Here is a 13,726-nt window from a genome sequence, read left to right as displayed (position 1 = left end):
AGACCAAAATTATCCATTTATTAAGACCAATAGGGCCTCGTTCTCCTTTACATCGCTGTTTACATTATCCATTTATTAAGACCAATAGGGCCTCGTTCTCCTTTACATCGCTGTTTACATTATCCATTTATTAAGACCAATAGGGCCTCGTTCTCCTTTACATCGATATTTACATTATCCATTTATTAAGACCAATAGAGCCTCGTTCTCCTTTACATCGATATTTAAATTAACCATTTATCAAGACCAATAGAGCCTCGTTCTTCTTTATATTGATATTAACATTATCCATTTATTAAGACCAACAGGCCTCGTTCTCCTTTACATCGATATTTACATTATCCATTTATTAAGATCAATAGGGCATTGTTCTCCTTTACATCGATATTTACAATGTCAGTTTGATACATGATGGGAATGTAATTTTTTCAAGATGACTGAAATTGATAACCAAGGAAATACATGAATTTACATCATGGGCTTTTCATATAGAACTTTATATAGTTCCAAGTGTATGCACATGCATGTGTACATGTGTATGTGTGCATGCATATGTGTGTGTTTGTGTGCATGCATGCATACGTCTGTGTGTGACTCAGGATGTCTTGATGGAAAAGAAAGATTGGTAAAGCAAGAAGAGGGTCTGTTCTGAAAATAAATCTTTATGTAATCTCCACATTCATTAAAAATGGGGAGATATTTTTAAATAAAGGTTTGGCATGCAAATATTATGTATGATTTTCATTCATTCACTTCAAACTTTTATTATGATTTATTTTTAGAAAATAACATGAATCTCACAGTTGTCCAACTTAGAATGGACCTTTTAAGAATCTAAATATTTATCCCGAAATAAAAAGACCAGTCTTATTCTAGCCAATCATCTTCTCTGTAAATAAAAGACCATTCCTATTCTGGCCAATCATCTTCTCGCTAAATAAAAGACCAGTCCTATTCTGGCCAATCATCTTATCCCTAAATAAGTACCAAACTGTTGTTGTCCCCAATCCTCAAGATTATTACCTTGCTGGAAGAGCAATAAATGGTCTGACACCAGACAATAAATGACCTGACACTGAAATGTGCTGAGATTTTCTTCAGTTTTCTCCAGCATTTCTATTTTTGGGGATAATTATTTTCCATTCATTTTTAATAAGTAGCACCACACTGCCTTAAATAAAACTTCAAAAATCCAGATGTTTAATTAGCTTATAATTAGAATTTTGTAACTCTATTCAATATGAAAATGAAATTATTAAAATACCTGTTAGTGTACAGTACACAACATTTACCTGTCAAGGTCTTTTTAATGTTAACGATATAATCTCTTCCATAATCATTATCTCTGCTTGAACAAAAAAAAAATTGCCGTGCTAGCAAATTGAGGATAATTGACAATACTGAATACAGCCATGGGGGCCAACTATATATGGAAGCTTTTGCAAATGTAATGTGTGTAACTTGGTCAAAAATTGATCCAAAATCATTGTGCTAGTTACCATAACATACTTGCATCAGACCCAACTGCAGATTGCTTTGAGCCAGATAAACAGTTGCATAATGTGCTGGCAGATCTGGGTCTTTGCAGTTTGCTTGGAGTATAAAATATACCAAACAACATAGACCCTAATCTGTTGGCACATTATGTGATGGCAGATCTGGGTCTATGCAGTTTGCTTGGAGTATAAAATATAGCAAACAACATAGATCCTAATCTGTTGGCACATTGTGATGGCAGATCTGGGTCTATGCAGTTTGCTTGGAGTATAAAATATACCAAACAGCATAGACCCTAATCTGTTGGCACATTATGTGATGGCAGATCTGGGTCTATGCAGTTTGCTTGGAGTATAAAATATACCAAACAACATAGACCCTAATCTGTTGGCACATTGTGATGGCAGATCTGGGTCTAAGCAGTTTGCTTGGAGTATAAAATATACCAAACAGCATAGACCCTAATCTATTGGCACATTATGTGACGGCAGATCTGGGTCTGTGTTGTTCACAGTTGGACCTGACTTATAAGGAAGCTTATAGGCAGCATCTCAGAATAGGTCACAGGAAATTAGTGTTGAGATTGGTTAATTATGTAGCAATAAAAAATATGTAAAATCTTAAGGATTGCAGAATAAATTTATTAAAATTCAAAAGACTCAGTTTTCGTGTGTGCATCTGTTATTACCACCCCCACTCCATCAATACCGTGCAGTCTTCCAGAATTTAAGCAGTTAAATTTGTCATAAAGTTTGTGACAAAAAATTTGTCAAATTTCAGGACTGCCAAAATGACTGATTGTGTGGAATTTTTATACATCCGCCAGTTGGCTGAGCATATCATAATATGACTTTGTTTGTGTGTCTGTCCATTAACTTTTATTTTTCTGCACGATAACTTGACTTCTATATCATCTACATCTGACAAAGTTTGTGGTTGACTTGCACTTTGAATAAGAAAGAACACTATCGATTTGGAGGGTCCAAGGTCAAGGTCAAGGTAACTGGGGAAAAAAGAAGAAACTTGTTTTACACACAATAGGATGAATTCTACATGATGTATGTGGACCAAAATTTGTGGATATCTTCCACTTTTTATAAAGAAGAACCCTATTGTTTTTGGGGTGAAAAGATAAAAGATCAGGTTAACTGTGACTGAAGCACGAAATATGGTTTCCACACAGTAAGATTAGTTAACATAACTTTCCAGAACCAAACATTGGGGATGTCTTTATCTTGGAATAAGTGAGAACCCAATAAACTTGGATTCAAAGGTGAAAGATCAGATTCACTTTGAAAAATGGTTTCCACACATTATCACTACTTCATCACATATTTTGGACTAAACTTTGTGGATGGCTTACTTTTGGGGTATCATTGGAAGAAGCTTATCTTTTTGGGGTCAAATGGTCAAAGGCCAAGTCATTGTAACTGAAAGAAGAAGAATGGTTTCTACACAGTTGCATTAGTTCAACATGCAAACCTGAACCAGATTTTGTGGATGCCTTGCACATGGAATAAGGAAGGAGGCTATTAATTTTGGGGTCAAAAGTCAAGGTCACTGTAACTTAAAGGAGAATTTTTTTTTATGGATAATTTTCAGTTATTGTCCAAGTGCTTTCAATGAAATATGTGGATAACTTACATGTGAGGTAAGAAAGAAGTTGTGTATTATGATAAAAAGGTCAAATTTGGTTGACTGAAGTATGAAAAAAGATTTTTGCTTGATAACTTTAGTTGTAGACCACGATTCAGTATTATATACAATGTAGGACAAGAAAAATTAATGCAGGATAAGGGAAAGTACTAAGTGACTTGCTCTATGGTAAAAGAAGCCTACAAGTAGCCTGTTTACAATTATATAAGCCCTGCTCATTGATAACTCATAAAGTTGTGACAAAAATGAATAAAAGATAAATCAGCTGTATAATGCAGAATTTGCTCAATTTCCAGTACTGCAAAATAAGGTGCAGGAGGCTTACAACAAATAAAAGTTTGATGAAATTTTGTCAGTCTAATTAGCAGAATTTCATCAGATTTATCCTTGTGACTCATCATTACTGGTACATAACTTACCTTGTTTTTTTGTGAATGGAAAGCCTGAAGAAAAGTCATTTACGAAAGAAGATAGATTGAAAGGCCTAAAAAAGCTGGACATAACGAGGGCAAATTATCAAAATGATAAAGAGAGAAATAAAGAGACTCGCATTTTGTGCGATATTCAAGTTTCAGAATTTGAAGACGTACCTATAATTTTCTCTTTAACTTGATTTTCATAAATGTTGTTGACCTTGCCAGAATATGGTAATTATTTTCTTATTCGCAACTCCAAAGGTTTTTCCTTCTCAGGTAACGGATGATTGAAGTTAGTTACTGATGTTTATCTTTCATGTGTTCAAACAATTTAGAGACAAATATATTCTTGGTCAACAATTTTGATGATTTTTCAAAAAAGATTTATATTTTACATTACAGAGTTTTAAAAAATCCATTATGGTGTGAAGGGAACTATTTATACTGATAAAAATTGGTCCACTGTTTTGTGCTTGCTCATTCTGCTATGCCCTAATCCCATGCATGTTGTGATGAAAACTGGTTCTTTGGATTAATTCAAGCAAAACATGAGCAATATAGAAATTTTCTTGTAACTTAGAATATTTGAGGATTATTTTAGTTATCAGAAAAGACGTAAATCAGCCATATGAATGTAACACTAATGAAACCATGCAACAACTATGAATGGAATCAGATAAAATCTGCAGTTTTTTAAAAAAGAAATTTGCACTAGCATAATGTCTGTCTGTTTAGACCAATGGATTCATTCTTCCATGATCACATTCAAGATTCTCTGCAGGAATATTTATCTTCTATTCAGGAAACTGTTATATTCACATGACTGACTAATCAAGTTCACTCACAGAAAAGGATTTTTGAATTGCTTGGTGTTTCCACTAGATTGTTATGTTGGAAACTTGGGAATATAGAGCTTCATGTACTGATTCCACAACATTGTAATGTTGGAAACTTGGGAATATAGAGCCTCATGTACTGATTCCACAACATTGTAATGTTGGAAACTGTGGAATATAGAGCCTCATGTACTGATTCCACAATATTGTAATGTTGGAAACTGTGGAATATAGAGCCTCATGTACTGATTCCACAACATTGTTATATTGGAAACTGTGGAATATAGAGCCTCATGTACTGATTCCACAACATTGTTATGTTGGAAACTTGGGAATATAGAGCATCATGTACTGATTCCACAACATTGTAATGTTGGAAACTTGGGAATATCGAGCCTCATGTACTGATTCCACAACATTGTTATGTTATAAACTTGGGGTTTAGGGCTTCAATTGCTGCACTACAAAAATTGTATGCAGACTGTCACCTTTCATTCTGTAGTATTGAAAGGAATGATTTTGTGCAGGTAGAATTCTCACCTGGAACTGATGGAAAAAAAGACATAGTCTAAAGAACTATCATAGTTTATCAATGGTAAAGCATAGAAATAAGTATGTAGAACTTGTGTCCTTGAAAAAGATTCATAAGATTCAATGAAAATTAAGAACATTTGAGGCATTCCGTTATGCAAGTGATGAGGTTGAAAGTATACTGATGCTTTATCTTCCTCATGTTGACTTGCCAAGAAATTCGTCTGAACACAATTTTGTTTTCAATCCACCTTTGAAAGTTCAACATGTATTTTCAAAATTTGTCTTCTGTCAGGATGATGATGGAATGAAGAATAGAACTTATAACTGATTTGATCAGGTGAACATGAATTCTTTCCTAAGTTCCATAATGTCATAACATGTCTGGATTTGAGCATCGGAGTTGTCTTTTTATTCACAAACAGGTTGTAAGCCTAGAGGCGAGAGTGTCATTACTAGAAGATGAACTCAAGAAAGAGCGGGAAAATCATGACAAGGAACCAGTGTCACCAAGTACACCAGGTGAGTGTTTTATACAAACTATATAGCACTTCATCCTATTGAACATTAAAACCCAAATCCCTTGTCTCCCAAATCCCTTGGACTTTCTGGCATTTGGAACCCAAATTGAATGCACGAGCCCTATAATAATAACTTTTTCTGTCCAGCCATCTGTCTCCATCCAGTAACACTTGTAACCAGCATAGGTTTGCAGCGCTTACACACAATTGGTTGAAGGAGAGCCAAGCATATCATGTGACCACATTCATGCACACAGATGAATTAACCATGATAATGCATACCACTTAACTACAGCTCTATATACAAGTTTTTCTACATATAAAACAGTATGCCTTTTAATACATTATGTAGTACTTACTGTTTATTTCTCTTGAGGGGCTTTATAGAAATACATTTGCTGTAGCCTAAGGGGATGTTCACCAGTTATTATTTACTTTAAAAATGGCTGCTAAAACCTGCCTCGAACATTATAGTTTTCATGGAACTTGCCACCAAATATAGACATGTCTCAATCTCAGCATGCCTTGTTGTTGGAAAAGTGATTGCTAAAACCTAAATAGAACATTGTAATTTCCATGGAGTGTATCACTTTATATAGACATGTTTCATTCTCATTGTGAGATGTGGTGTAGGAGGGAAGTGGCTGCTGAATTAGCACAAAACTTTATGATTTTCTTGGAGCTTTTGATAAATCATGTTTGGCTTCCTGCTGTCAGTTATTTTCGTGGATTAAAATAGTCTCAAAATCAGATCACATGTATAGCATTCATTGTTACCATAATTAAAGAAAGAATGCATCCCCAAAGTGGAGAGAGATCACCATATAGACAAAGGGAGCTTACTCTAGTATGTACATATACATGTTGGTGACATTTTTCATGATGTCACTGGTGTGTCCTTACCGTTGTGAAAATTAATGTCATGAAATTCACCCAAATAATATTTTTTAAGCACGTAATGCAGTATTACATCAAATATAAAATTTGTTATCATAGTAATTTCAACTTCTTCTCTGTATAAATTAGAGGCATACAGTGCAATGATCACCTCACTGGTTTCTCCAAGGGACTTAAGTAAGTTGGATTTTGGTTTGATTTTGGTTGACAGTTTTATTTTACTTCGAAAGTAGATTTTATGTTAGGAAGTTGGCAAATCTTTTTATAGTTCATTGGGTTGATGTAGTGGAAGTGGGATAGTTTAAAAATTGCATTGGAGATGGAAAAATTCTTAATTGCGGACATGGTTTTCTTTTTATAGACTGTTTTTATTATTATGTACATTCTTTGTAATTTTCTTTTTTCTGTTAGAATTATCCACAAACACTCTTATAGCTTAGATAATGATTTTTCAGCCTATTTCCATACTCATTTATAGTAATATAACATTAAAAGATTTTCAAGGGTGATGGGGATTCATCCCTAGTTGAATAAAGTGCAGTAAATTCCTTTGATAATCAAATCAGAAATATCAGATATTTAAAGTACACTCACATAGCTGCGTGTAAAATTATTTCCGTTTTTGTTCTCATATTGTGCCACTATGATCACTTCTGTCGTATTCCAATTTTCATGACAAATAATTCTTTTTTTAGGCATATTTTGAACACTGTAATGCTTGTAATGTCAGATCCTAATTCATTTGTGAAAGCATACCTAAAGAACTGTTTCACAAAAGCAGTTGAATATTGACCAGTAAACAAAAATATGCTGTACCTGATCTGTAACAAAGTTCTGATATAGCACTGATATGGGTTTTGCTACATCTGGAATATACCGTATACTGATATAGCATTGATATGGGTTTTGCTACATCTGGAATATACTGTATACTGATATAGCATTGATATCTGGAGTCCATTGGGTTTTGTTACATCTGGAATATACTGTATACTGATATAACACTGATATATGGGGTCCATTAGGTTTTGTTACAACTAGAGTATACCATACACTGATATAACACTGATATCTGGGGTCCATTGGGTTTTATTACAAGTGGAGTATACCAAATACTGATATAACACTGATATCTGGGGTCCATTGGGTTTTGCTACATCTGGAATATACTGTATAATGATATAATATTGATATCTGGGTGTCCATTGGGTTTTGTTACGACTGGAGTATACTGTATACTGATATAATATTGATACCTGGGGTTCATTGGGTTTTGTTACAACTGGAGTATACCATGTACTGATACAACACTGATATCTTGTGTCCATTGGGTTTCATTCAAATTGGAGTATACTTTATACTAATATAACCCTGATATATGGAGTCCATTTGGGTTTTCTTACAAGTGGAGTATACCAAATACTGATATAATACTGGTATGTGGGGGTCCATTGGGTTTTGTTACATCTGGAATATACTGTATACTAACATAACACTGATATCTAGGGTCCATTGGGTTTTCTTACAAGTGGAGTATACCAAATACTGATATAATACTGATATCTGGGCTCCATTGGGTTTCGTTATAGCTTGAGTTTACAGTATGCTGAGAGACTTTTGAAAAGCTAAGTACATGCAGTTGTTTATTTGTTAACATTTCACACACAAAGTTTTTTTAATATGTTGTTATTAAAAGTAAAGTTTTGATTCTGGATTCCTTGGAACCTTAGCAATAGAGCAAATAGGTTATATGTTGTGCAAAAACAGTTGGTACTAAGACCTCCCATATTTATTTATCTTCTAACATATATTAATAATAGCAGATAAGTGCAGCCTAGTATCTTTTGCCCGTCATGACATAAGTGTCCAAGAACTAGTTGATGTAATACATGTAATTAAAATCTCTTAATCTGATAAGTTCATGGACTTATTATGCTTCAGTGGCAACGTTAATATTGTGTTGGTTCCATCTCAAACACTGTTGCCAATGCAGCAATGAACCTTGATGTTTGCATGTATCCTGAGGAGTTCAATCCTACCAGTTCATATGTAGGTCACTGAGACAGAGTTTTTACACTCTACTTCTACCATTAATTTGTTTCTATCATTGCAGCCCTATGTCCACAAAGAACACCTAACATATGATATTCCTTGAATTCATGGCAATTGTAGCATTTTATATTTACTGTATATATTCACTCATAAGTCTGGTCTATCTGATGACATCATAGACCCATACTTGCCATTGCAATAATGCAGGGTCTTTGTTTGTTTATTCAAGTTGCATAGACCCAGACTTGCCATTGCAATAATGCAGGGTCTATGTTTGTTTATTTAAGTTGCATAGACCCAGACTTGCCATTGCAATAATGCAGGGTCTTTGTTTGTTTATTCAAGTTGCATAGATCCATACTTGCCATTGCAATAATGCAGGGTCTATGTTTGTTTATTCAGGTTGCATAGACCCAGACTTGCCATTGCAATAATGCAGGGTCTATGTTTGTTTATTCAAGTTGCATAGACCCAGACTTGCCATTGCAATAATGCAGGGTCTATGTTTGTTTATTCAAGTTGCATAGACCCAGACTTGCCATTGCAATAATGCAGGGTCTATGTTTGTTTATTCAAGTTGCATAGACCCAGACTTGCCATTGCAATAATGTAGGGTCTATGTTTGTTTATTCAAGTTGCATAGACCCAGACTTGCCATTGCAATAATGCAGGGTATATGTTTGTTTATTCAAGTTGCATAGATCCAGATCTGCTAGTCCATGATGCAGTGACAGATCTGGGTCTGAGCAATTTTCAGTGGGACAGGACTTAACATTTATGGTAATGTTCTCATATTTTATTGCCCATTACATACCAATGTCAACAGTTTGAACAAGTGGTAACAACTGACCCTTCAACAAGTAGGTGATGACCATGTCATGATACAGTCATGTGACCAGTTCTTCTTAATTTAGACTCCAACATAAACAACTTGAACAACTGGTTACAACTGATAATTTAGTAAAAAGATGACCTATTACACACCAGTTTAGCATAAACAGCTGATAGTAACTGACCCTTCAGTAAACAGGATATAGATTTGAACCCTAATTGATACAATGATACAGACACTATTATTAAAAACAGAAAAGAATGCATCCTGCAAAAGAGAGATTTTGAGTATGTACAAAAGGATGCTAATCTGCCATCAAATATGGCTGCTATTAATAAAATGATTTATTAAAATCCAATCAAAAGAATGTTACCAAATTTGACCAATCAAAAGAATGTTACCAAATTTGACCAATCAACAGAATGTTACCAAATTTGACCAATCAACAGAATGAAACCAAATTTGAAAGAAGCATCATAACATTAGGTTTTTCAATTTTTTCCAAAGATCCCAATACAGAATTATATGTGGATGACCTTTACTAAAAATAGAAAAATCTTCAAGAAACTTCTTTTCAGAAACTGTTTTGCAAAATTTGCTTAAATCTGACAGAAAGGCTTCTGAAATGAAGGCCATACAAGTTTATACAAAGATGCTGATTCACTTTAAAATATGGCCACTGTTACTAAAAATAGACAATCCCATAAACAACTTCATCTCACAACCATGCAAAATGATGATTATAGTTGACAGACAGACAGACAGGCTGGCATGAAGGGCTTTATCTTATTACAAATGATGATGACCCACCATCAGATATGGCTGTTATTATGAAAAACAGAAAAACGTTCATTTTTTCTCAAAAATTGCTTTACAGAATTCGACCACCTTCAGCAGAATTAATGAGTTGACCCACTTACCTGGGTTCTAATAAGGTTCCTTTGGACTTTTGTTCTACTTGTAACTAAGTTTACTTTTCTTTGTGTATGAGATAAAATAACCATTTCTACAGGTTTGAACTAAAGGCACTACATATGAAAAAGCATGTAATTTAAAACCCTTTACAGAGGTCAGTTTTCAAATATAAGGACAAGTACTAACATGGATTATGTCTTTTGAACAGTTATTTATATTTTACTGGATGGACTGTCAGTTAATGTTAAGGTTTTTCCCTTAAGGTAAATGTTTCTCATATATTATCTATCTTAAATTTTTGGACTGGTTTTATTTTTTATAGTGTATAAAATACTGTTCATATAGATTTTATCTGGTGTTAAAACATTACATGTGTTTAATGGCCATATTTGTGTTCTCAAGACAGGTTATTTTTGTAAAATTCTACACTATGCATGTGATTAAGTGTTGTAAAAAGTCTTGTACATTATTATACAGTTAATGTCTTACTGTTCTGTGTATCCTTTGAAATGGCCAATAATAGATTGAAAGTGTCTGAATTTTGTTTCCAAGTAGACATTGTCATGACAGTGTTTAAGTTACTACTGACTGAGATCACATATTGATGTCTATATTTTATTTATCCTGACTTTTCTCATGATCAGACCATTGAATTGCTGTTATCAAATAATTGATTTGTTGTAATCAGACCATTTAATTGTGTTGATCAGATAATTGATTTGTCGTAATCAGACCATTTAATTGTTTAATCACATAATTGATTTTTCTCAATCAGACTATTGTATTGTTTCACTCAGATAATTGATTTTTCTTAATCAGACCACTGAATTGTCTTAATCACATAAATGATTTTTCTTAATCAGACTATTGTATTGTCTTAATCAGATAATTGATTTTTCTTAATCAGACCATTTAATTGTTTAATCACATAATTGATTTTTCTTAATCACACTATTGTATTGTCTCAATCAGATAATTGATTTTTCTTTATCAGACAATTGAATTGTCTTAATCACATACTTGATTTTTCTTAATCAGACTATTGTATTGTCTTAATCAGACCATTGAATTGTCTTAATCAGACTATTGTATTGTCTCAATCAGATAATTGATTTTTCTTAATCAGACCATTGAATTGACTTAATCACATAATTTATCTTCCTTAATCAATCCATTGAATTTTCTTAATCACATACTTGATTTTTCATTATTCAGACGATTGAATTGTTTTAATCAGACCATGTAATTGTCTTAATCAGACCATTTAATTGTCCTAATCACAGCATTGAATTTTCTTAATCACATAATTGATTTTTCTTAATCAGACCATTGAATTTTCTTAATCAGTTAATTGATTTCTCTTAATCAGATTATTGTATTGTCTCAATCAGATAATTGATTTTTATTCACCCTATCCCCTCAGGAAATGTAGGACTGAAGGAATAACTAACAAAGGAATGGGGACATTCAGTGTGGTTTTACTGCAGATTCTATTCAGATGTCTCCTTTCATTGAAATAGCACACAAAATAGGACAAATAGTTGGTGTGATCATAAACACTTCTGACCATTTATTAAAAAACTTAGGATTTACTGATCAGACCCTATACCAGCCTTGTAGTGTTCCATAACTGTACTGTCATTCTTGATCTTTCTTGAATGTTCTATTGACTGTTACCATAAAATATTTATGTAATGGATTACGTAAGGCATTTTTGTGTCTCAAAATCTTCTTAGTGGATGCAAGGATACTTAACAAAATTGTTATAATTTCTAATCAAATAACAGTTTAATTTTAAGTTGTCTCTCTTCCTTCACAAAGATGTTAGAAGTACAAGAGGCAGATCGCCAAGTCCTCTGTGCCGCTCTCCCAGTGATGTTGCACTGCGACAGATAATTTCAGAGAAAACCAAACTTGAAGGAGAAATCCTTGGCTACAAGGCAACAATTAGAAACCAAGATAACGAAAAAAAAGAACTACAGGAAAAGGTAATTGATAATTTTGTTTAGCTGCATTTGGATTTTTCAAAAACTTTATTACCATACATATAATTCAGTTTGGTAGAATTCTAATTGTCAAATAATTCAGTTTGGTAGAAATTTATTAGTCAAATAATTCAGTTTGGTAGAATTTTATTGGTCAAAAAATTCAGTTTGGTAGAATTCTATTGGTCACATCATTCAGTTTGGTAGATATCAATTTGTCAGATAAATCAGTTTAGTAGAATTCTGTTGGTCAGATAAATCAGTTTGGTAGAATTCTATTGGTCAAATAAAATGTTGTTTTTATCCTTGTATAAAAGAAAAATGAAAACTATAGTCTAAGACATTTGATCTTAAGATAAGCTTCAGTACCCATGGAAAAGTTGATTTTAAAAAGATAAAGGAAAGTAATAAAAAAAATTCTTATATTACATGTTTAATCTTGAATAAACAGTAAGATAAGAAAGAGTGAAAACAACAAGCTTTGAAAAATTTAACAAATTATTTATTTCCCAGGAAAAATACTGTAAAAAGTGAAAAAATAGGAACTTATGGTTTTAAGAATTAAATCCAAAAATAACCCAAGAATAATCCATGAATAAAATTTTAGAAGTCCTAATAATGAAATGTTCTAATGACTTCAAGTTTGAGTCCTGACGAAGAATCCAAGATGGAAGGCGATGACGTATGCTGTATCTGGTACAGTGTTATCTACAGTTCCTTGTAGAAACACAAAAAAATAACACTCCATTGTTGGAAATCCAAATAAAAATTTTAAGAAATGTCTTTGTTCAAGAATTCAGTATGAGCACACATAAATTTCCAGGAAAAAAAGAAATAATCCTTTTGAATCCAAATAATTTGAATAAACATTAAAATAACTCCAAACTGACACCACAAAAGAACACCTTGACACCAACTGTTTTAAGCCCAGACTGAGATTATTTCTCTGAAACAATGGTTATACAGTAATTCTGAGGCGCAGAATGGGTGCCTGTATGAGGGTTACATGATCATGTTTACATCACATACTCAAAATATGGCCCTGATGAAAACCAATCATTTTACTCCAAGAATTTAAAAAAAAAAAAAGTTGTTTACTTCACAAAAACTGTTTACAAGTCGAGGGTCATGTATCCAACACAGCCCTGATTTCAGCCTTATTATTCCCATAATAAAAATAAATTTAAAAAGATCTTTTTCATGTGACTGTTACTAATTTTGAATTAAGGTCAGGAACTAGGTCAGCTTTATGCGTTTACAAATTAATCAATCATGGTAAAACTATGCAGGAGGTTGTGGGTTCGATCCCCAGTCGAGTCATACCAAAGACTTACAGAAATGGTACTAACAGCTGCCTCGCTTCGTGCTCAGCATGAAGAGGTTAGTGTTAGGACTGGTCGGTCTAGTGTCAGGATAATTTGACTGGGTGGGACATCATGCTACATGACTAGTTTGTTTGGACCTTTCTTTCTTTTGCTATGAGTACCTTGCTTTGGTTTAAGAGGTCCCATGTACGATCTTTGATTGCATTGCCTCCTCCTCCTCCCCATGTAATACATCACTTTATTCATACCTTTACATATCATGC

General features: G+C 33.3%; 1 protein-coding gene across 3 annotated transcripts in view; it reads left to right on the top strand.

The window, feature by feature from the left end:
- LOC149781823 (uncharacterized) overlaps positions 1-13,726 on the top strand; it is a 236,258-nt gene that overhangs the window by 80,082 nt on the left and 142,450 nt on the right. For all 3 annotated transcript variants that reach the window (XM_089935998.1, XM_089935997.1, XM_089935999.1), the window contains exons 6-7: positions 5,362-5,458; positions 11,975-12,141. In XM_089935998.1, coding sequence (XP_089792124.1) covers positions 5,362-5,458; positions 11,975-12,141 — 264 coding nt within the window. The remainder of the gene's footprint in view (positions 1-5,361; positions 5,459-11,974; positions 12,142-13,726) is intronic.

The sequence above is a fragment of the Sinohyriopsis cumingii genome, chromosome 15 (assembly GCF_028554795.1).
Source record: "Sinohyriopsis cumingii isolate HCF-2022 chromosome 15, ASM2855479v2, whole genome shotgun sequence".
Taxonomy (NCBI): Eukaryota; Metazoa; Mollusca; class Bivalvia; order Unionida; family Unionidae; genus Sinohyriopsis; species Sinohyriopsis cumingii.
Note: the sequence above shows the minus strand (reverse complement) of the source record. Positions and strands in the feature narration are given on the sequence as shown.